This window comes from Ctenopharyngodon idella, chromosome 10 (assembly GCF_019924925.1).
Source record: "Ctenopharyngodon idella isolate HZGC_01 chromosome 10, HZGC01, whole genome shotgun sequence".
Lineage (NCBI taxonomy): Eukaryota > Metazoa > Chordata > Actinopteri > Cypriniformes > Xenocyprididae > Ctenopharyngodon > Ctenopharyngodon idella.
This window is the reverse complement of record NC_067229.1, coordinates 33,294,657-33,320,239: the sequence shown is the minus strand read 5'-3', so window position 1 is coordinate 33,320,239 and position 25,583 is coordinate 33,294,657. Positions and strand designations below refer to the sequence as shown.

Sequence of the window (25,583 nt, the reverse complement as noted above, 5' to 3'; positions counted from 1 at the left end):
CAAGAACCATAAGACAGATATAGATTAATGCCATATAAACCAAACAAATGTAATTTCATAAGTAACAAACTTATGAATTATTTAAAGAACAAATAAAAACATACTGTAAGCACAGCAGCATGAAATGGGTTGCACAGTACAGGGAAGAGAGGACCAGTTTCTTTAACCAGCATAAAATCTGCTGTGTCTTTTTCTCATAGAGTCTGCAGCACGTCCCTCTCATTAATGCAGTGAGTGAAAAGGGGCTTGAGAGAATTCGATATAATGCAGGTGGGACTGCAGCACTCCAGCAGCCCAGAGACCCACAGACTTCTAATCCATCTATCTCCCTCAACCAGCCGGGCAAAGCAGAACCCAGTACTGACCCAATTGCACAGAAATTTACACAGGACCTGATCCCTGTCCTCTAGGAAAAAAGACTCAAGAGGCATGACTAACTACGGAGGAACATGGAGCATAAATCTGAGACCAACTCACATTATACATACATATTTACATTTATGCATTTGCCAATATATCGACAGCATCACTGAACATGCACAAAAAAGTGCAGAAAGTGTGAAACTACAGCATTTAGTGACTTTTTAACATGCAAAACTCAGTAACAAAACTAAAGTTATACAAAAACCCTTAAATAAAACACCAACTCAAATCAGTATTCTAAGCAGCAGGTTAGTGAAGCTTATTAAACATCATTTAAATTCTCTTTGAAGACTGGGGAGTAGCTGTCGCAACCTGCTTGAAACTGCAGTTTAATGTAATTAAAGAGTTATAATTAAAACAGATTTCTTTGATTAATTAATAATCAAATCATTAAATCTTGAGTGCAAATGAGAGCAGTACTAAGCTCTTGGTGTGCCAGCATAGCAGTGAGGTGGCGCTGTCCAGCACTGATGGTGCTGAAACTACACTACTCACACGCTTAGCAGGTCAGAGTTGTGGTAATAATCGACACAGGAAAACTCTAATCATAAAGATGTGATAGAAAGAATGCTTACAACTTCAAAGAAAACAAAGATGGCTGCTATTTTTAAAACAGGTTCACTGATATAATTTAATGATGTTTTGCTTCACTTCTATATAGTAACTAAATAAGAGCTAATATTTCACTATAAAAAAGAAAAAAGAAAAGCATGCGTATAGTGAATATGTGAATAGGCCATATAAGTGAAAATTCAGCTACTTTATAAACTAAGGTCTTAAATAATGCTCACCTTCCCAGTGGTAGGAAGAGTTTGGGTTTGTGTAAAAGTATCTTCTCCATGAATGCTGACCAGTTCGGCCTCTGCAGGCGGAAATGGCGAAGGAAAAACCACCATGTCGCTCTTCATTGTGTCTGAGCTAAAACATATGTCATACTGTTGCGTTGATTTGGAGTAGGACCAGCTTCCGTCTGGATGGGTGCTGATCACTGGAGCGCTGTACCTGCTGAAACTGCCGTCTGTCCTGTAGCATTTAGCTGCTATCAAACCCACGAGACTCAGTAAAAAGATGACTGATACTGAGACAATAGCGATGAGCAGATACACATTCAGATCTGAAAAACTCTCCTCTTTCACAGGAACTTCTCTGAATGATGTCTTTATGTCATCCAGACTCTCGACAACCACAACATCCATGGACATAGTGGCTGAGAGTGATGGCTCTCCATTATCACACACTGTAATAAGAAGTGGGTGAGTTTTTAAGTCATTGTCACTCATTCGTCTCTTAGTCCTTATTTCTCCAGTGCTGCTTCCAATGCGGAAGAGATTAGTTCCTTTGGGTTCACTCATATGATAAGACAGAAGAGCGTTATATCCAGAGTCAGCATCAACAGCTCTGATCTTGGCTACAAAGTATCCCGCTTCAGCAGAGTAGGGAATGTTCTCAGTATTAACTGATCCAGGGTCAGAATAAGGAGGTAAAATAACTGGACTGTTGTCATTCTCATCCAGAATAAACACATTTACAGTCACATTACTGCTCAGAGGAGGAACACCAGCATCTATGGCCTGAACATGGAAACTAAAGGTTTTCTGTTCTTCAAAATTGAAAGACTGTAGGTTATACAACTGGCCTGTTAATGAGTTAACACTAACAGCATTTATGCTTGTTGCTTTGTTATCCACAATAGAGTAAGAAATTTCAGCATTTTCATTTGAATCTCTGTCAACTGCTGACACTGTGTGAATGAGGGTTCCCGGTGGCGTGTTTTCTTTTATGTAGACATTAATGCTTTTTCTGTTAAATTGTGGAGGATTGTCATTCACATCTGAAACTTCAACATAAATCACACTAGTGCTGGAGAGAGGTGGGGTGCCCTCATCTACTGCTATGAGGGTAACATTGTACTTGGAGATCTTTTCTCTGTCAAGCTGGCCTTCTAAAACAACAGAGTAATAATTTTTGTAGGAAGACTCAAGTTTGAAAGGTAAATTTCCTAGCAGCTTACAACTCACTTTCCCATTCATTCCACCATCCTTGTCTGAAACTGTGACCAGAGCCACAGCAGTGCCAGTTTTCGCATCTTCCCTTAAAGAAGACAGCAGGGATGTTACTACTATTTCTGGTGCATTATCATTTACATCTATGACTTCGATTAATACTTTACAATTTACTGTCATTGGGGAAAGACCCTTATCATGGGCCTCTACTCTGAGTTCATAAAAAGCTTTGTCCTCAAAATCAATATTTCCTTTTACTTCAATCACCCCAGAATCAGGACTGATTGCAAATACATCAAGATTTTTTTCCTGACCATGACTGCTAAACAAATATGTTACCTCCCCATTTGGACCCTCATCCATGTCAGTAGCATTGAGTTTGATTATCTTAGTTCCTCGAGGTGTGTTCTCTGTCACACGAACTTTATAAAGAGGATTGCTAAACACTGGAGCATTATCATTTGTATCTAAAATATTAACTATAATTTGTAATGTTCCAGATCTTGGCGGTTTCCCTCCATCAGAAGCGGTCAAGACTAGTCGAATTACAGGTTCTCTCTCTCTGTCTAAAGCTTTTCGAAGGATGAGCTCTGCAGACATGCCATGTTCACCACCAGGGTGAACTTCTAATGAGAAATGTTCATTAGGACTCAGTTTATAGCTTTTAACAGAGAAAGGTCCGACATCTTCATCCAACGCACTGATCAAGGAAAATGTAGCTCCTGGCTGCACTGATTCAGAAATATTCAAAACTTGAGTTTCAACAGGAAATGTAGGAGAATTGTCATTCACATCATTAACATTAACTATCACTCGGCTCAGACTAAGAGGGTGGTTAACTATCGCCTCAAAATTCAAGGAGCAGGATGGAGTATTTGGACATAGCTGCTCGCGGTCAATTCTTTCAGCAACATACAAGACGCCAGATTTTAGATTCACATGGAAATACCTCGTCTTCGTACCGAAAACAAGCTGAAACGCCCGTGATTCCAAATCTTGGACGTTTAAATTCATGTCCTTCACCAGATTCCCGACGACAGTTCCGATATTTACTTCCTCGGACACGGAGTAGACAATCTGACCATACACAGGCACTGAAACACACATCACGAGCCAGAGGAAAATAATATGCGGGAACGTAAAGTCCTTCCTGTCTGCCATCCTTCCGCGTGAGACGACAACGTGATGAAAAAAAAAACTACACCGGACCGGGGATCAGAGGAACGTCAAAACTCTGAACACCCTGAATAAAGAATAACACTTAAAGAAACATGCCTGCGAAACGCATCTAGATTGTGACGCTCGGTTACAGCACGTCACTCAGCGAAAAAGTAGGCGGAGTTCAGAGGGTATATGGAAATGATTAAAGTTTCGCGGTCTGCAGTGACACCACGCGGATTACGGGCGGTTCTGTGTGACGAAACCACACAACTATAATACATTCAGCACCACAAAAGATAAAATATCACCTAGTGTAAATTAAGTTGACACAGGAAAAGCTTTGTTAGTCTATAAAAAGTCTATATAAATTAGGCTACACCAAAACACAGCACAACTTCAAGCGCGCGCGCGTTCAAAATGCAGTAACCATACGTATAAAATTCATTATTTTCTTTGAATAGGTTACTATTAAAACAGTGGGACAAACTGTTAGAGCTTTTTTCCCCCAATGGTATCGTTTTACAAATGAAATTGTGTCCCATTTGCCACACACTGAATTCAATTGTAAGCTTACCCAGAAGGCCGTTTAAATTATTTGCTAAAATACGTAAAACAAATAAACAATAAATTAAGTTTTTGTTTGTTTGTTTGTTTGTTTTTTTTTTCTTGAAATTTTAACACTGAAGACTAGTGGACACTAATTCAGAGTCAGAGATGTAACTTTGTTGTAAACATACTAACATGAAGCTGAACTGGAAAAAAAAAATCCTTCATACTTGATATTGGTTTGTTTACAAAGGACAAATTACAGATTACAACTTTCATTACAACTGGCTATTTTAATTGTCATTTATCTTTCTGTTTACTTAAACAGAAGACTTGTTTTCAGATTTACTCCCGCAGTCCTTCATGCAGACTTTGAAATATGTGACATCCTTCCAACAATGCACATTTCCATCAACAAGCCTTTTTTTGACTTTCCCTGGAACAAACTACATGACCTGAAAAGAACGAGACACAGGGAGATCCTCTCAGAACAGTGTAAATAATCATTATTAATAACTTATAACATGGCAAATGTAATGCTTGTTTGCCATTATATCCACCTTAGCTGACACTTTATCCCTTGCATAACTGTGATTGCAAATGGGAGGAGCAGCAATGACAAGACTAAGTGCATGTTGTCTACATCTAGTTACCAACATAACGACATATCCTTTTAAAATGGAACTGGAAGGCCAATGTAACACTGGAGTAAATTTAGCTGAAAACAATCAGTGTATGCATGTGTACACCTGAACACAAACAACTGCCCATATACTACTGCTCTTAGCATGATATGTGAAAATGTACAGCTCCACATACTAATCCATGCTGCAAAATCACACATTAACTCACAAACTAAAACTAATCCAAACAGCTACCAAGAGTCTGTTTAGTATGTTGGTATTTTCAAACTGTAAGATATAAGTTTTATCTTACCTTGGTAGTGCTTGGAAGTGTTTGAGTCCTGTTAAAAGTGTCTCCCTCATTAATGCTGATTAGTTCTGCATCTGGCAATGGAAACGTTGAGGGGAAAACGACTACATCACTTTTTATTGTGTCTGAACTAAAACACACGTCGTACTGTTGAGTAGATTTAGAGAAGGACCAGCTTCCGTCTGGATGGGTGCTGATCACTGGAGCGCTGTACCTGCTGAAACTGCCGTCTGTCCTGTAGCATTTAGCTGCTATCAAACCCACGAGACTCAGTAAAAAGATGACTGATACCGAGACAATAGCGATGAGCAGATACAGATTCAGATCTGAAAAACTCTCCTCTTTCACAGGAACTTCTCTGAATGATGTCTTTATGTCATCCAGACTCTCAACAACCACAACATCCATGGACATAGTGGCTGAGAGTGATGGCTCTCCATTATCACACACTGTAATAAGAAGTGGGTGAGTTTTTAAGTCATTGTCACTCATTCGTCTCTTAGTCCTTATTTCTCCAGTGCTGCTTCCAATGCGGAAGAGATTAGTTCCTTTGGGTTCACTCATATGATAAGACAGAAGAGCGTTATATCCAGAGTCAGCATCAACAGCTCTGATCTTGGCTACAAAGTATCCCGCTTCAGCAGAGTAGGGAATGTTCTCAGTATTAACTGATCCAGGGTCAGAATAAGGCGGTAAAATAACTGGACTGTTGTCATTCTCATCCAGAATAAACACATTTACAGTCACATTACTGCTCAGAGGAGGAACACCAGAGTCTGTTGCCATCACTTCAAACTGAAATCTTTTTGTTTCTTCATGATTAAATGATTGTAAACTGAATATTTCTCCACTCAAAGAGTTTATATTGATCAGTGTTGTTATAGGAACACTTGAGCTGGAACTGTCTAACAGTGAATATGAAAGTTCTGCGTTCTCACCAGTGTCTGAATCTTCAGCTGTCACTTTTGTCACGAGACCTCCAGCTTGACCGTTCTCACTCAGAAAAGCGTTAATAACGGGTGCTGGGAAGTGTGGGGCATTGTCATTAACATCAGAGATATGTACAGTTATAACAGTGCTGCTGGAAAGAGGCGGAGCTCCTTCATCTGCAGCTGTAATTGTGATGTTATACTGAGAAACACTCTCTCTGTCCAGAGGTCCGTCTACCACTAGAGAATAATGATTGTTATATGACGTCTCCAGTTTGAAAGGAAACAAGCCTTTCAGCACACAGTGTACAATGCCATTTTTACCTCCATCTTTATCAGACACTGTGACTAAAGCAACAGCAGTTCCTGACTTTGTGTCCTCTTTCACACTTTCCAACAGGGGAGTTGTAACTATCTCTGGTGCATTGTCATTTTCATCCATAACTTCTATTAAAACTTTACATTGGGTGCTCTTTGGTGGACTGCCTTTGTCTCTTGCCTGAACTCGCAATTCAATTGCAGCATTTATCTCATGGTCTATTTGACCCTTTACAACAATATCACCGGTTTCAGGAACCACAGTGAATAGACTTTGCTTTTTTATGTTTCCATGTTCAGCTATGGAATACATAATGTCACTGTTGGTGCCCTCATCCAAATCAGTAGCAGTCAAAGAAATGATTTTTGTACCAACAGAGACATTTTCTCTCACCTTGATCTTGTACAAAGGTTTGCTGAAGACAGGCTTGTTATCATTTATATCAATAACATTCACTATTACACTTAATGTGCCTGTCTTTGCAGGCTTTCCTCCATCAACAGCTGTCAGTACAAGAGGGATTACCGATTGCTTTTCACGATCTAAAGGTTTTTGGAGCACTAATTCAGCAGACACACTTTGCTCTTCGGTTTGTACGTCAATAGAAAAGTGTTCATTCTTGCTCAGTTTGTAGTCTTTCAGTGCATTAATGCCAATGTCGTTATCTTCAGCTACAGGAAGATGAAATCTCTCCCCTGGAACAACATCCTCAGTAATGTTTATCGTTATAATGCTGTCCACAAAATACGGAGCGTTATCGTTAACATCCAGAACATTAATTTCAATTCGATAAAGACTATGAGGATTTTGAACAACAGCCTCCAAATTAAGAGCACATTGCTGATGAGCGAAGCATAACTCCTCCCGGTCAATTCTTTCATTCACAAACAACGCTCCCGTTTTCAAATTCACATCAAAATATTTTCTGTTGGATCCGGATACAAGCTGCAAGATACGAGATTCCAGCTCCTGAACACTGATCTTGAGATCTTTTGCTATATTTCCGACAACAGTACCCTTGTTTACTTCCTCCGAGACCGAATAGATAATCTTGCCGAATGAAGATTGCCACAAACAAAACTGAAGAGCTGTTATGACGCAAAAATATCTTACGCTTTCCATAGTTGTTTCTTCAAAGCTTCAAAGCTTAATCGTCTAAAAAAAAAAAACGAAAATGTTTGTGTCGTTGCTGCAAGGCTCTTCGTCTCGGAAGCATGTATAATACCTTACCATTTACTCATGGCTAGAGATTATAGGCGGTTGCTCTTCCACTGTAGGGGAGGAGCCTCATTTTAATAGGAGAAGTGCTTCAAATTCATGGTCTACAACGACATCGTGCGTTTAAACTGCATGCTGATTTGAGGTATTTTATTTAGAGTGCAATTTTCCTCACTTGAAATCTATATGTTTCAAAAGAATGAATTAGTGAATTGCAAAGTATGAATGCAAATAAAAATACACATTTCTTGTTTAAATATCTGCAGCACTTGTTAAAAATTGTAAATTCTGATCATAGTAGGAGGCAAATTAAATTAAATCTAACCAAGATGACCGAACTATACGAAAAGAAAAGCAAGGATAAAGTGTTCGTTGTCCATGGTGCTGAAGACCCCATCTCTCAAATAAGAATCGAAGTACCATTAAGTTTATAAATGTTTAATATGAACTTCATAAGAAGCTGATTATAACATGTATATTATGATTTATTATTGTGTCATTATTATTAGTATTATCAATCATCATCTTTAATACTTTTTATTTTCGTTATACATTATGAATCGCATTTTATTGCATTTTGTTTAGCCCCTGTATTTATCCATGACTTTTTGCTGTAATTGGAAAATAACAACGAGGAAACTGTAATTCAGTTCAGCAAAATAAAGAAAAGAAGCGATAGAAATAGCTTGCAAATACCAACACATCTTCATTGACAACTACAAAAAAATAATTAAAACTCCACAAATTTCGGCTTCAATTCTAACATTTTTTTACACAACTATAGGGTTTCAAATTCTTCTTACCTTCCCATTGCTTGGAAGAGTTTGGGTGCGCGTAAAAGTATCTTCTCCACTATTAATGCTGATCAACTCCGCGTCTGCTGGTGGAAACGGCGAGGGGAAAACGACTACATCACTCTTTATTGTGTCTGAACTAAAACACACGTCGTACTGTTGAGTAGATTTAGAGAAGGACCAGCTTCCGTCTGGATGGGTGCTGATCACTGGAGCGCTGTACCTGCTGAAACTGCCATCTGTCCTGTAGCATTTAGCTGCTATCAAACCCACGGGACTCAGTAAAAAGATGACTGATACTGAGACAATAGCGATGAGCAGATACAAATTCAGATCTGAAAAACTCTCCTCTTTCACAGGAACTTCTCTGAATGATGTCTTTATGTCATCCAGACTCTCAACAACCACAACATCCATGGACATAGTGGCTGAGAGCGATGGCTCTCCATTATCAGACACTGTAATAAGAAGTGGGTGAGTTTTTAAGTCATTGTCACTCATTCGTCTCTTAGTCCTTATTTCTCCAGTGCTGCTTCTAATGCGGAAGAGATTAGTTCCTTTAGGTTCACTCATATGATAAGACAGAAGAGCGTTATATCCAGAGTCAGCATCAACAGCTCTGATCTTGGCTACAAAGTATCCCGCTTCAGCAGAGTAGGGAATGTTCTCAGTATTAACTGATCCAGGGTCAGAATAAGGCGGTAAAATAACTGGACTGTTGTCATTCTCATCCAGAATATACGCATTTACAGTCACATTACTGCTCAGAGGAGGAACACCAGAGTCTGTTGCCATCACTTCAAACTGAAATCGTTTTGTTTCTTCGTGATTAAATGATTGCAAACTGAATATTTCTCCACTCAAAGAGTTTATATTCATCAGTGTTGTTATAGGAACACTGGAGCTGGAACTGTCTAACAGTGAATATGAAAGTTCTGCGTTCTCACCAGTGTCTGAATCATCAGCTGTCACTTTTGTCACGAGACCTCCAGCTTGACCATTCTCACTTAGAAAAGCGTTAATAACGGGTGCTGGGAAATGTGGAGCATTGTCATTAACATCAGAGATATGTACAGTTATAACAGTGCTGCTGGAAAGAGGCGGAGTTCCTTCATCTGCAGCTGTAATTGTGATGTTATACTGAGAAACACTCTCTCTGTCCAGAGGTCCGTCTACCACTAGAGAATAATGATTGTTATATGACGTCTCCAGTTTGAAAGGAAACGAACCTTTCAGAGCACAGTGTACAATGCCATTTTTACCTCCATCTTTATCAGACACTGTGACTAAAGCAACAGCAGTTCCTGACTTTGTGTCTTCTTTCACACTTTCCAGCAGGGGAGTCACAATTATCTCTGGTGCATTATCATTTTCATCCATAACTTCTATTAAAACTTTACATGGTGTGCTCTTTGGTGGACTGCCTTTATCCTTCGCTTGAACTCGTAACTCAATAGCTGGATTCTCCTCGTAATCAATTTGCCCTTTTACAACAATATCTCCAGTCTCGGGGATAATGGTAAATAGATCTTTCTTTTTTCCATGACCAACAAACGAGTACATGATTTCACGATTTATTCCTTCATCCAAGTCAGTGGCAAAGACAGAGGTAACTTTAGTACCAGCAGCAACATTTTCTTTTAGTTTGACTTTGTAAAGAGGTTGGCTGAACACTGGGTTATTGTCATTAACATCCATAATGTTTATAATAATATTTACAGTTCCCGATTTCGGTGGTTTTCCTCCATCTACTCCAGTGAGTACTAACTTAATTGTCGCTTGTTTCTCTCGATCTAAAGCCTTGTTCAGAACTAACTCTGCAGACACACTCTGGTCTTCACTCTGTGTATCTAGACTGAAATGTTCATTCGGACTCAGTTTGTACTCTTTCAGAGAATTACTACCAACATCAGAGTCCTCGGCTACAGGGAGAGGAAATCTCTCTCCAGGGCTTGCGTTTTCACTAATATTCACCGTAAATATTTTAACAGGAAAATGTGGCGCATTGTCGTTTATATCCAAGATCTTAATCTCCACCCTGTAAAGATGATGAGGATTTTTAGCGAGAGCTTCTATATTCAAAGAGCATTTCTGATTCGACACACATAACTCCTCACGGTCAATCCTTTCATTAACAAACAGCACGCCAGTTTTCAGATTTACGTCAAAATATTTCTTATTTGATCCAGTCACAATCTCAAACATGCGAGATTCCAGGTCGTGAACATTTATGTTCAAATCTTTCGCTATATTCCCAACAACTGTTCCCTTATTTACCTCTTCCGGTACGGAATAGACGATCTGAGCAAACGCAGAATCCAGCAAAGAAAGGAAAAATATAAATCCACACTCGAAATATCCCATAAATGCCATGATGGTCATTCAACTGTCTTAATGGCAATAAAAACAAAACGATAAACGCACGAGAATATAGTATTTCTTCTTTGCATTCAGGCAACACTAGACGAAGTAGAAACCTGCATCATGTCTCAACGACACACACACTAACACCGAGAGTCTGAGAGAGAGAGGCTTCAGAGTAAAGCCTATAAACCTTAAACTGACGGTCTGCAGTGACACCATGTGCTGAAATTATGCCATAACAGGAATAATGTAGCCTATAACTAAATCTATTGAAGGAACAACAAAATGCTGGGAGACAACAACAACAAAAATAGTAATATTTAAAGTAATCCAACATTGAAAAGCACTGCAAAATATATGATAGTGTCAGATTTCTTATAATGTAATTGTTAATGCTGCTAATATTGCTGAAAACAAATAGAATAAAACGTCTAAAAAAGACGCTAGCTAAAAATGTATAGAATTCTCCACGCCATGGGGCAAGTTATGACAGAACGCTGCAATGCAAAAAAAAAAATTAATTATCCTTTTTGGGAGCTGCACAGAGACATGGTGAAGAGGTCAAAGCAGTTGTTACAATATCATTGAAAATAATACGGTTGGAATGTTGTATTGACCAGTCGGCATTTGTTACGTTTGCTTGATATCGCTTTATCGCTTTTCTGTTTTGTAGCTAAACATAGAATATAATATTATTTTTAAATACAAATTATTTTGATACTTTAAAATGAAAAAAAAAAAAAAAAAAAAAAAATCCAGACAAGATTGATATGTTAGTAAAACTGCAGATCACTGACAAATACAGCAAGGAATTCATAATGTATCAAAACAACTTCTTAATTAAAAACAAGTGAAACAACCACGTTGTGAAAACCAAAGCAACATTTATGACAACCATAAGAAATAACTGTGAACAGCTTAGAACAATTCAGCTGTGAATATTTTAACACTAATTTTCAACGATCTTCTTACCTTCCCATTGCTTGGAAGAGTTTGGGTGCGCGTAAAAGTATCTTCTCCACTATTAATGCTGATCAACTCCGCGTCTGCTGGTGGAAACGGCGAGGGGAAAACGACTACATCACTCTTTATTGTGTCTGAACTAAAACACACGTCGTACTGTTGAGTAGATTTAGAGAAGGACCAGCTTCCGTCTGGATGGGTGCTGATCACTGGAGCGCTGTACCTGCTGAAACTGCCGTCTGTCCTGTAGCATTTAGCTGCTATCAAACCCACGAGACTCAGTAAAAAGATGACTGATACTGAGACAATAGCGATGAGCAGATACACATTCAGATCTGAAAAACTCTCCTCTTTCACAGGAACTTCTCTGAATGATGTCTTTATATCATCCAGACTCTCAACAACCACAACATCCATGGACATAGTGGCTGAGAGCGATGGCTCTCCATTATCAGACACTGTAATAAGAAGTGGGTGAGTTTTTAAGTCATTGTCACTCATTCGTCTCTTAGTCCTTATTTCTCCAGTGCTGCTTCCAATGCGGAAGAGATTAGTTCCTTTGGGTTCACTCATATGATAAGACAGAAGAGCGTTATATCCAGAGTCAGCATCAACAGCTCTGATCTTGGCTACAAAGTATCCCGCTTCAGCAGAGTAGGGAATGTTCTCAGTATTAACTGATCCAGGGTCAGAATAAGGCGGTAAAACAACTGGACTGTTGTCATTCTCATCCAGAATAAACACATTTACAGTCACATTACTGCTCAGAGGAGGAACACCAGAGTCTGTTGCCATCACTTCAAACTGAAATCGTTTTGTTTCTTCGTGATTAAATGATTGCAAACTGAATATTTCTCCACTCAAAGAGTTTATATTCATCAGTGTTGTTATAGGAACACTGGAGCTGGAACTGTCTAACAGTGAATATGAAAGTTCTGCGTTCTCACCAGTGTCTGAATCATCAGCTGTCACTTTTGTCACGAGATCTCCAGCTTGACCATTCTCACTTAGAAAAGCGTTAATAACGGGTGCTGGGAAATGTGGAGCATTGTCATTAACATCAGAGATATGTACAGTTATAACAGTGCTGCTGGAAAGAGGCGGAGTTCCTTCATCTGCAGCTGTAATTGTGATGCTATACTGAGAAACACTCTCTCTGTCCAGAGGTCCGTCTACCACTAGAGAATAATGATTGTTATATGACGTCTCCAGTTTGAAAGGAAACGAACCTTTCAGAGCACAGTGTACAATGCCATTTTTACCTCCATCTTTATCAGACACTGTGACTAAAGCAACAGCAGTTCCTGACTTTGTGTCCTCTTTCACACTTTCCAGCAGGGGTGTCACAATTATCTCTGGTGCATTGTCATTTTCATCCATAACTTCTATTAAAACCTTACAATGTGTGCTCCTTGGTGTACTTCCTTTATCTCTTGCTTGAACTCGTAACTCAATAGCTGGATTCTCCTCGTAATCAATTTGCCCTTTTACAACAATATCTCCAGTCTCGGGGATAATGGTAAATAGATCTTTCTTTTTTCCATGACCAGCAAACGAGTACATGATTTCACGATTTATTCCTTCATCCAAATCAGTGGCAAAAACAGATATCACTTTAGTACCAGCAGCAACATTTTCTTTTAGTTTGACTTTGTAAAGAGGTTGACTGAACACTGGGTTATTGTCATTAACATCCATAATGTTTATAATAATATTTACAGTTCCCGATTTCGGTGGTTTTCCTCCATCTACTCCAGTGAGTACCAACTTAATTGTCGCTTGTTTCTCTCGATCTAAAGCCTTGTTCAGAACTAACTCTGCAGACACACTCTGGTCTTCACTCTGTGTATCTAGACTGAAATGTTCATTCGGACTCAGTTTGTACTCTTTCAGAGAATTACTGCCAACATCAGAGTCCTCGGCCACGGGGAGAGGAAATCTCTCTCCTGGATTGGCTGTTTCAGTTATATTTATAATAAACACTTTAACAGGAAAATGTGGCGCATTGTCGTTTATATCCAAGATCTTAATCTCCACCCTGTAAAGATGATGAGGATTTTTAGCGAGAGCTTCTATATTCAAAGAGCATTTCTGATTCGACACACATAACTCCTCACGGTCAATCCTTTCATTAACAAACAGCACGCCAGTTTTCAGATTTACGTCAAAATACTTCTTATTTGATCCAGTCACAATCTCAAACATGCGAGATTCCAGGTCGTGAACATTTATGTTCAGATCTTTCGCTATATTCCCAACAACTGTTCCCTTATTTACCTCTTCCGGTACGGAATAGACGATCTGAGCAAACGCAGAATCCAGCAAAGAAAGGAAAAATATAAATCCACACTCGAAATATCCCATAAATGCCATGATGGTCATTCACAACTGGCTTGAGGACAGAAAAAAGATAAACGCGAGAGAATCGAATATTTCTTCCTTGCATTAGGAAACACGAGACGAAATAGAAACCTGCATCATGTCTCAACGACACACACACTAACACCGAGAGTCTGAGAGAGAGAGGCTTCAGAGTAAAGCCTATAAACCTTAAACTGACGGTCTGCAGTGACACCATGTGCTGAAATTATGCCATAACAGGAATTTAAACATCAGTTCAAAGAACAAAATGCTGGGAGACAAATAGTGTAATATTCAAAGTAATCCAACAATGAAAAATACCGCAAAAATATTACATTATCAGATTAGCCTACACTCTAAAAAATGCTGGGTTAAAAACAACCCAAGTTGGGTTGAAAATGGACAAACACAGCGATTGGATTGTTTTAACCCAGCGGTTGGGTTAAATGTTTGCCCAACGTGCAGTTTTATTTAACTCAATTATTGTTTAAAACTGACTATATTTCTGGCTTAAAATGAACCCCAAATAGGTTGGAAATTAAAAATCAGACACATAATTACTAGAGGCAACAATAATAATCAAAAGGTGAACATTTATTAATAAACAATTTAATAAATGTTTATTGTTTAATTATTATTCATTAAACTTCTTAATAAATGTTCATAAAACATATTAATAAATGGTAATTTCCAACATACTTTGGGTTCGTTTTAAGCAAGCAATACAGTGATTTTTAAACAATAGTCGGGTTAAATAAAACTACCCAGCAGGTTGAGAAAACATTTCACCCATTCGCTGGGTTTGTCCATTTTCAACCTAGCGTGGGTTGTTTTTAACCCAGCATTTTTAGAGTGTACTTATTATGTAATTCACGCGTTAGTGCTGCTAATATTACTGAAAACAAACAGAATAAAACGACTAAAAAAAGACGCTCGCTAAAAATCTAAAATTCTCCACGGGGCAAATTATGACAGAACGCTGCTATGCAACAAAATTAATGATCCTCCTTAGGAGCTGCACAGAGACATAGTGAAGAGGTCAAAGCAGTTGTTACTATATCATTGAAAATAATACGGTTGGAATGTTGTATTGACCAATTATTGAATTATTATTATTATCATCGTCATCATCATCATTATTGCATTTAATTGCACATTTCCTGTCACGTACTTCTGTTTAATTTTGTTACGTTTGCTTGACATCGCTTTTCTGTTTTGCAAACTATATAGACTGTTATATTATTTTTAAATACATACTAATTATTTTGTTACTTGAAAATGAAAAAAAAAAAAAAAAAAAAAACTGCATTAAGGAAAGAATTAATCATAGTATATTAGTAAAACTACAGATTACTGACAAATACAGCAAGGAATTCATAATGTATCAAAACAACTTCGTACATTAAAAACAAGTGAAACAACCACGTTGTGAAAACCGAAGCAACATTTATGACAACCATAAGAAATAACTGTGAACAGCTTAGAACAATTCAGCTGTGAATATTTTAACACTAATTTTCAACGATCTTCTTACCTTCCCATTGCTTGGAAGAGTTTGGGTGCGCGTAAAAGTGTCTTCTCCACTATTAATGCTGATCAACTCCGCGTCTGCTGGTGGAAACGGCGAGGGGAAAACGACTACATCACTCTTTATTGTGTCTGAACTAAAACACACGTCGTACTGTTGAGTAGATTTAGAGAAGGACCAGCTTCCGTCTGGATGGGTGCTGATCACTGGAGCGCTGTACCTGCTGAAACTGCCGTCTGTCCTGTAGCATTTAGCTGCTATCAAACCCACGAGACTCAGTAAAAAGATGACTGATACTGAGACAATAGCGATGAGCAGATACACATTCAGATCTGAAAAACTCTCCTCTTTCACAGGAACTTCTCTGAATGATGTCTTTATGTCATCCAGACTCTCAACAACCACAACATCCATGGACATAGTGGCTGAGAGTGATGGCTCTCCATTATCAGACACTGTAATAAGAAGTGGGTGAGTTTTTAAGTCATTGTCACTCATTCGTCTCTTAGTCCTTATTTCTCCAGTGCTGCTTCCAATGCGGAAGAGATTAGTTCCTTTGGGTTCACTCATATGATAAGACAGAAGAGCGTTATATCCAGAGTCAGCATCAACAGCTCTGATCTTGGCTACAAAGTATCCCGCTTCAGCAGAGTAGGGAATGTTTTCAGTATTAACTGATCCAGGGTCAGAATAAGGAGGTAAAATAACTGGACTGTTGTCATTCTCATCCAGAATAAACACATTTACAGTCACATTACTGCTCAGAGGAGGAACACCAGAGTCTGTTGCCATCACTTCAAACTGAAATCTTCTTGTTTCTTCGTGATTAAACGATTGCAAACTGAATATTTCTCCACTCAAAGAGTTTATATTGATCAGTGTTGTTATAGGAACACTGGAGCTGGAACTGTCTAACAGTGAATATGAAAGTTCTGCGTTCTCACCAGTGTCTGAATCATCAGCTGTCACTTTTGTCACGAGACCTCCAGCTTGACCATTCTCACTTAGAAAAGCGTTAATAACGGGTGCTGGGAAATGTGGAGCATTGTCATTATCATCAGAGATATATACAGTTATAACAGTGCTGCTGGAAAGAGGCGGAGCTCCTTCATCTGCAGCTGTAATTGTGATGTTATACTGAGAAACACTCTCTCTGTCCAGAGGTCCGTCTACCACTAGAGAATAATGATTGTTATATGACGTCTCCAGTTTGAAAGGAAACGAACCTTTCAGAGCACAGTGTACAATGCCATTTTTACCTCCATCTTCATCAGACACTGTGACTAAAGCAACAGCAGTTCCTGACTTTGTGTCTTCTTTCACATTTTCCAAAAGAGCAGTCACAGTTATCTCCGGTGCATTATCATTTTCATCTATAACTTCTATTAAAACTTTACAATGTGTGCTCCTTGGTGGGCTGCCTTTGTCCTTCGCTTGAACTCGTAACTCAATAGCAGGATTTTCCTCATAATCAATTTGCCCTTTTACAACAATATCTCCAGTCTCGGGGATAATGGTAAAAGTGTCTTGTTTCTTTCCGTGACCAGCAAACGAGTACACAACTTCACGGTTTATTCCTTCATCCAAGTCAGTGGCAAAGACAGAGATAACTTCAGTACCAGAAGGAACATTTTCTTTTAGTCTGACTTTGTAAAGAGGTTGGCTGAACACTGGGTTATTATCATTAGCATCCATAACATTTATAATAATATTTAAAGCCCCCGATTTCGGTGGTTTTCCTCCATCTACTCCAGTGAGTACCAACTTAATTGTCGCTTGTTTCTCTCGATCTAAAGCCTTGTTCAGAACTAACTCTGCAGACACACTCTGGTCTTCACTCTGTGTATCTAGACTGAAATGTTCATTCGGACTCAGTTTGTACTCTTTCAGAGAATTACTGCCAACATCAGAGTCCTCGGCCACAGGGAGAGGAAATCTTTCCCCAGGATTTGCTGTTTCAGTTATATTTATAGTAAATTCTTTTATAGGAAAATGTGGCGCATTGTCGTTTATATCCAAGATCTTAATCTCCACCCTGTAAAGATGATGAGGATTTTTAGCGAGAGCTTCTATATTCAAAGAGCATTTCTGATTCGACACACATAACTCCTCACGGTCAATCCTTTCATTAACAAACAGCACGCCAGTTTTCAGATTTACGTCAAAATACTTCTTATTTGATCCAGTCACAATCTCAAACATGCGAGATTCCAGGTCGTGAACATTTATGTTCAGATCTTTCGCTATATTCCCAACAACTGTTCCCTTATTTACCTCTTCCGGTACGGAATAGACGATCTGAGCAAACGCAGAATCCAGCAAAGAAAGGAAAAATATAAATCCACACTCGAAATATCCCATAAATGCCATGATGGTCATTCACAACTGGCTTGAGGACAGAAAAAAAAGATAAACGCGAGAGAATCGAATATTTCTTCCTTGCATTAGGAAACACGAGACGAAATAGAAACCTGCATCATGTCTCAACGACACACACACTAACACCGAGAGTCTGAGAGAGAGAGGCTTCAGAGTAAAGCCTATAAACCTTAAACTGACGGTCTGCAGTGACACCATGTGCTAAAACTGTGCCATAACAGGAATAGTGTAAACAAATCAGTTGATCCAACAACAAAGTGCTGGGAGACAACAAGAACAAAAATAGTATAATATTCAAAGTAATCCAACAATGAAAAATACCACAAAAATATGACATTGTCAGATTAGCCTATTTATTATACAATTCACGTGTTAATGCTGCTAATATTACTGAAAACAAACAGAATAAAACGCGTAAAAAATAAAAAATAAAAAAAGAAGCTCGCTAAAAATATAAAATTCTCCACGGGGCAAGTTATGACAGAACGCTGCTATGCAACAAAAATAATGATCCTCTTTGGGAGCTGCACAGAGACATAGTGAAGAGGTCAAAGCAGTTGTTATATCATTGAAAATAATACGGTTGGAATGTTATATTGACCATTTATTGAATTATTATTATTGCATTTAATTGCACATTTCCTGTCACGTACGTCTGTTTAATTTTGTTACGTTTGCTTGACAGAGCTTTTCTGATTTGCAAACTATATAGACTGTTATATTATTTTTAAATACATACTAATTATTTTGTTACTTGAAAATGAAAAAAAAAATAAAAATAAAAATACTGCATTAAGGAAAGAATTAATCATAGTATATTAGTAAAACTACAGATTACTGACAAATACAGCAAGGAATTCATAATGTATCAAAACAACTTCATAAATTAAAAACAAGTGAAACAACCACGTTGTGAAAACCAAAGCAACATTTATGACAACCATAAGAAATAACTGTGAACAGCTTAGAACAATTCAGCTGTGAATATTTTAACACTAATTTAAAACGATATTCTTACCTTCCCATTGCTTGGAAGAGTTTGGGTGCGCGTAAAAGTATCTTCTCCACTATTAATGCTGATCAACTCCGCGTCTGCTGGTGGAAACGGCGAGGGGAAAACGACTACATCACTCTTTATCGTGTCTGAGCTAAAACACACGTCGTACTGTTGAGTAGATTTAGAGAAGGACCAGCTTCCGTCTGGATGGGTGCTGATCACTGGAGCGCTGTACCTGCTGAAACTGCCGTCTGTCCTGCAGCATTTAGCTGCTATCAAACCCACGAGACTCAGTAAAAAGATGACCGATACTGAGACAATAGCGATGAGCAGATACACATTCAGATCTGAAAAACTCTCCTCTTTCACAGGAACTTCTCTGAATGATGTCTTTATGTCATCCAGACTCTCAACAACCACAACATCCATGGACATAGTGGCTGAGAGTGATGGCTCTCCATTATCAGACACTGTAATAAGAAGTGGGTGAGATTTTAAGTCGTTGTCACTCATTCGTCTCTTAGTCCTTATTTCTCCAGTGCTGCTTCCAATGCGGAAGAGATTAGTTCCTTTGGGTTCACTCATATGATAAGACAGAAGAGCGTTATATCCAGAGTCAGCATCAACAGCTCTGATCTTGGCTACAAAGTATCCCGCTTCAGCAGAGTAGGGAATGTTCTCAGTATTAACTGATCCAGGGTCAGAATAAGGCGGTAAAATAACTGGACTGTTGTCATTCTCATCCAGAATAAACACATTTACAGTCACATTACTGCTCAGAGGAGGAACACCAGAGTCTGTTGCCATCACTTCAAACTGAATCTTTTTGTTTCTTCGTGATTAAATGATTGCAAACTGAATATTTCTCCACTCAAAGAGTTTATATTGATCAGTGTTGTTATAGGAACACTGGAGCTGGAACTGTCTAACAGTGAATATGAAAGTTCTGCGTTCTCACCAGTGTCTGAATCTTCAGCTGTCACTTTTGTCATGAGACCTCCAGCTTGACCATTCTCACTTAGAAAAGCGTTAATAACGGGTGCTGGGAAATGTGGAGCATTGTCATTAACATCAGAGATATGTACAGTTATAACAGTGCTGCTGGAAAGAGGCGGAGCTCCTTCATCTGCAGCTGTAATTGTGATGTTATACTGAGAAACACTCTCTCTGTCCAGAGGTCCGTCTACCACTAGAGAATAATGATTGTTATATGACGTCTCCAGTTTGAAAGGAAACGAACCTTTCAGAGCACAGTGTACAATGCCATTTTTACCTCCATCTTTATCAGACACTGTGACTAAAGCAACAGCAGTTCCTGACTTTGTGTCTTCTTTCACACTTTCCAAAAGAGCAGTCACAGTTATCTCTGGTGCATTATCGTTGTCATCTATAACTTCTATTAAAACTTTACATTGTGTGCTCTTTGGTGGGCTGCCTTTGTCTCTTGCACGAACTCGTAACTCAATAGCAGGATTTTCCTCATAATCAATTTGCCCTTTTACAACAATATCTCCGGTCTCGGGGGTAATGGTAAATAAATCTTGCTTTTTACCATGATCAACAAACGAATACACAATTTCACTGTTCATGCCTTCATCCAAATCAGTGGCAGACACAGAGATAACTTTAGTACCAGCAGCAACATTTTCTTTGAGTTTGACTTTATAAAGAGGTTGACTGAACACTGGGTTATTATCATTAATATCCATGACGTTTATAATAATATTTAAAGCCCCTGATTTCGGTGGTTTTCCTCCATCTACTCCAGTGAGTACTAACTTAATTGTCGCTTGTTTCTCTCGATCTAAAGCCTTGTTCAGCACTAACTCTGCAGACACACTCTGGTCTTCACTCTGTGTATCTAGACTGAAATGTTCATTCGGACTCAATTTGTACTCTTTCAGAGAATTACTGCCAACATCAGAGTCCTCGGCTACAGGGAGAGGAAATCTCTCTCCAGGGCTTGCGTTTTCGGTAATATTCACAGTAAATATTTTAACAGGAAAATGTGGCGCATTGTCGTTTATATCCAAGATCTTAATCTCCACCCTGTAAAGATGATGAGGATTTTTAGCGAGAGCTTCTATATTCAAAGAGCATTTCTGATTCGACACACATAACTCCTCACGGTCAATCCTTTCATTAACAAACAGCACGCCAGTTTTCAGATTTACGTCAAAATACTTCTTATTTGATCCAGTCACAATCTCAAACATGCGAGATTCCAGGTCGTGAACATTTATGTTCAGATCTTTCGCTATATTCCCAACAACTGTTCCCTTATTTACCTCTTCCGGTACGGAATAGACGATCTGAGCAAACGCAGAATCCAGCAAAGAAAGGAAAAATATAAATCCACACTCGAAATATCCCATAAATGCCATGATGGTCATTCACAACTGGCTTGAGGACAGAAAAAAATGAACGCGAGAGAATCGAATATTTCTTCCTTGCATTAGGAAACACGAGACGAAATAGAAACCTGCATCATGTCTCAACGACACACACACTAACACCGAGAGTCTGAGAGAGAGAGGCTTCAGAGTAAAGCCTATAAACCTTAAACTGACGGTCTGCAGTGACACCATGTGCTGAAATTATGCCATAACAGGAATATTCTATTTCCAAATCCATTGAAGAAACACATGACGCATTTGAGTTGAAATGACAACACAAAATACAAGTCAAAGTTACGAACACTAGAAAAACAAGACTATAATACATCATTATCATCTTAATTAGCCAAAAATAGAGAAGCACATGTTAAAATTCCTCATAAATGTAACCTTTTCACGCTACAATTCATATTGATGTGTTGCTGTCCATGGTACTGATCGATGCAGTCACAACCCAATAACACCATACAGTTAAATGCGATATTAAACCAGTCAACCACAAATACAAAAACACACAAGTACATACATACTTCAAAATGTCAATTCATTTATGGTTAAATGAGTATTAATGCCGTCAGTACTGCTGAATTAATTACTAAAAATCACAATATGCGCATGAACTCCTAAGATCCAGTGATCCGTCTTGTAAAGGATATAAGCAATTAGTTATTGTATTATATAGAGCAGGCATTGAATTATCCGGTGCAACATTACAAGCGCTTTTAGTTATACATAGTATGGTTCTCTTTTCAAAACATAAGACTTATAAGTATAAGATATACTTTAATATAGCTTACTATAAATCTATATTGGACAGAAAAAAATAAAAATAAAAATACAAGCCGCTTTACTAGAAATGTAATGCCTTACCTTTAAATCTTTCGGTAGAGTTTTTTTCAGCAAAAATGAATCTTCATCAATTATGCTTATCAACTCGCCATCTACATGTTGGGCTGGTACAGGAAACACTACTACGTCACTCTTTATCGTGTCTGAGCTAAAACACACGTCGTACTGTTGAGTAGATTTAGAGAAGGACCAGCTTCCGTCTGGATGGGTGCTGATCACTGGAGCGCTGTACCTGCTGAAACTGCCGTCTGTCCTGTAGCATTTAGCTGCTATCAAACCCACGAGACTCAGTAAAAAGATGACTGATACTGAGACAATAGCGATGAGCAGATACACATTCAGATCTGAAAAACTCTCCTCTTTCACAGGAACTTCTCTGAATGATGTCTTTATGTCATCCAGACTCTCAACAACCACAACATCCATGGACATAGTGGCTGAGAGTGATGGCTCTCCATTATCAGACACTGTAATAATAAGTGGGTGAGTTTTTAAGTCATTGTCACTCATTCGTCTCTTAGTCCTTATTTCTCCAGTGCTGCTTCCAATGCGGAAGAGATTAGTTCCTTTGGGTTCACTCATATGATAAGAGAGAAGAGCGTTATATCCAGAGTCAGCATCAACAGCTCTGATCTTGGCTACAAAGTATCCCGCTTCAGCAGAGTAGGGAATGTTTTCAGTATTAACTGATCCAGGGTCAGAATAAGGCGGTAAAATAACTGGACTGTTGTCATTCTCATCCAGAATAAACACATTTACAGTCACATTACTGCTCAGAGAAGGAACACCAGAGTCTGTTGCCTGAACGTAAAACTGGTGTGATTTGATTTCTTCATAGTTAAAAGATTGTTTGGTATATAAGTCACCAGTGGCAGAGTTTATGTCAAACATAGCAGTCAAAGGTTTCCCCATATTTTGTTCAGCAATCAGCGAATATATAATATTAGCATTTTCGTTCATATCAAGATCCTGCGCGCTAACAGTTGATATGATCCCAGCTGGAAAGTTTTCCTTTAAGTATATGTTAATCATAGACTCTGGAAAACGTGGGGCATTATCGTTGACATCAGAAATGTGAATAGTTATCACTTTAAAGCTGGATAATGGCGGAGCTCCTTCATCTGTAGCTATTATCGTGATGTTATATTGAGAAACACTCTCCCTGTCTAGATATCCATCTACCTCTAACGTGTAATAGTTTTTATATGACGGCTGAAGTTTAAAGGGACCGGATCCCTTCATCTTTACGCTAACTTTTCCGTTTTGTCCTACATCACTATCCGCAATCATTATCAGTCCAACTGCTGTCCCAGGGCTTGCGTCTTCTTTTATTGTGTTTGTGAGTGATGTAACAGTTATTACTGGGACATTGTCATTAACGTCAATGACTTCTATTAACACTTTGCAATGAGAAGAGCGAGGTGATGTTCCCCTGTCTTGAGCTTGAGCGTGAAGTTCAAACGCAGAGGTGTCCTCCCTATCCAGCTCTCCTTTGATTGTAATTTCACCAGTTATAGGATCTATGTGAAAAATCTCTGAAGCTTTGTCTTTACCATGGTTTATAAGAGAGTAAATTATGTCTCCATTTAAGCCCGAGTCAATGTCGCTTGCATTAAGTTTAATGAAGGGCGCCCCATAAATTGTATTCTCAGGGATGGCAACTTTATAAAGTTGTTGACTGAATGTTGGAGTGTTATCATTTACATCAAGTACATTAACAACAATTTCTAAACTACCGGATCTAGGAGGTTTCCCTCCATCTACTGCCGTCAGTATTAGTTTGATCTCTGCTATTTTCTCTCTGTCTAAGGCTTTTTGAAGCACAAGCTCAGCCGAAACACTATGCTCCCCATTGCCTTGCACATCTAATGAAAAATAATTATTTGGACCGAGTTTGTAGCTCCTTACCGAGTTCATTCCAATATCTGCATCACTCGCTTTAGGTAAAGGATACCTGTCACCAGGAAATGCAGATTCGGTTATGTTCAAATGATACGTCTTTAAAGGAAATAAAGGCGGGTTGTCATTTACATCTAACACATCTATGCTTATACTAAAAAGTCTAAGCGGATTTTGCGCAATAGCTTCAATATTTAAAACACATGTTTGACTCGTGACGCAGACAGTCTCTCGGTCGATCCTCTCAGCTACATATAGCTCTCCAGTCTTTGAATTTACCTCAAAATAGTTCTTGTTTAATCCATTCACGATATGAAACTGACGCGACTCCAGATCGTTTACGTTTAGGTTGAGATCCTTCACCACACTTCCAACAACAGTTCCCGTATTCACTTCCTCAGTCACAGAGTAGCCTATTTGCCCAGCGCATAAATCCCATGAACAAAGAAGACAGAGAATCCACATGAAGAAGCATCCCGTAACGGAGACATCCATCTTTCATATTACTTGTCACATTCAAAAAAGCTCATATGTACTGCGATAATGCAACGCAAACGATGACAACAAGAGACCCTCTTTACCAAAGAAAGAGTCTGTCCTATTTTATACGTGAATCAAAAGGTGGAGTCTGAATATCATATCCTCGGATTCATGGTCAACTGCGACCTCATGTGTTCAATAAAAGCAGCACGCATGTAGTCACAACTATCCTAAAACTATTATTATAGAGGTATAACTATTTCAAATTAGATCAAAAATCCCTTAAGCATGATTTGGTTATGCATATAATTTATATATTTTACATTATACATATAATACTGATAGACGTTTTATAAAAATAAATCAACCAAACGGGAGCAATAGTGAAGTAATTATTACTCAACAACAACAACAAAAACGTATTATATTGTTGTTGTTGTTGACAAATTGTTGACAAATGTAGAAGTAATTAACAAACAAGCAACGTTTATTATATTATTGTTATTTTGTATATTTAATCTTTTTCGACAAAATTTAATAGAGTTACTTGCTAAAACCCACGAAAGAAGACAAGCAGAGACATAACATAATAATAATAACACGCAGATGTTTATATAACTTTCTCCATAGTCCATACAAGGGTCATTTCTGGTTTTCGGTGCCTTTTGGACATCAAATGAATGAATAAATAAATAAATAAATAGATAGATAGATAGATAGATAGATAGAAAGTTTTGTGTAATCATGATATGGTGATATAAATCATTTGAAAAATGATTTTGGTCAAGCTCGGGTAAATAAATTTAACCATTTATTAAACAAAATCAATGAAATGGTAGATCAGAAATGTCCACCCTGTTAGGGACAAATGAACAACAGTTTCAATTAAGGTTCTAATTTCAAGGGCATTGTGTACATTTCCTTAGACAACTCATGTCCCTTTGTCCCTTTAAAAGCACATCAGTAATTATCAAAATATATATTATGATTTGTACTTTCTCACAAACTCATCAGTTTACATTTTTCGATACAAATGCCTAG

General features: G+C 38.3%; 3 protein-coding genes across 8 annotated transcripts in view; all 3 read right to left on the bottom strand.

Moving 5' to 3' along the window:
* LOC127521235 (protocadherin alpha-C2-like) overlaps positions 1 to 25,583 on the bottom strand; it is a 71,883-nt gene that overhangs the window by 32,609 nt on the left and 13,691 nt on the right. The window contains exons 1-2 of one of the 6 annotated variants that reach the window (XM_051910395.1): positions 5,070 to 8,310; positions 3,589 to 4,588 (exon numbers count right to left, since the gene is read on the bottom strand). The exons of 1 other annotated variant lie outside the window; for it this stretch is intronic. In XM_051910395.1, coding sequence (XP_051766355.1) covers positions 4,580 to 4,588; positions 5,070 to 7,436 — 2,376 coding nt within the window. In that variant the 5' untranslated portion in view covers positions 7,437 to 8,310 and the 3' untranslated portion in view covers positions 3,589 to 4,579. 4 more of the 6 variants (XM_051910392.1, XM_051910396.1, XM_051910394.1 and 1 more) reach the window with 4 other exon arrangements.
* Positions 8,882 to 10,591, bottom strand: LOC127520174 (protocadherin alpha-2-like; the record flags this gene model as incomplete). The annotated part of the gene is made up of 1 exon (XM_051908073.1): positions 8,882 to 10,591. A coding segment is annotated over exon 1 (1,650 nt), but the record flags the coding sequence as incomplete, so codon positions are not given.
* On the bottom strand, positions 19,367 to 21,302 carry LOC127520173 (protocadherin-10-like). The gene has a single exon (XM_051908072.1). It carries the CDS (start codon positions 21,300 to 21,302, stop codon positions 19,725 to 19,727), a length of 1,578 nt encoding a protein of 525 aa, XP_051764032.1. The 3' UTR covers positions 19,367 to 19,724.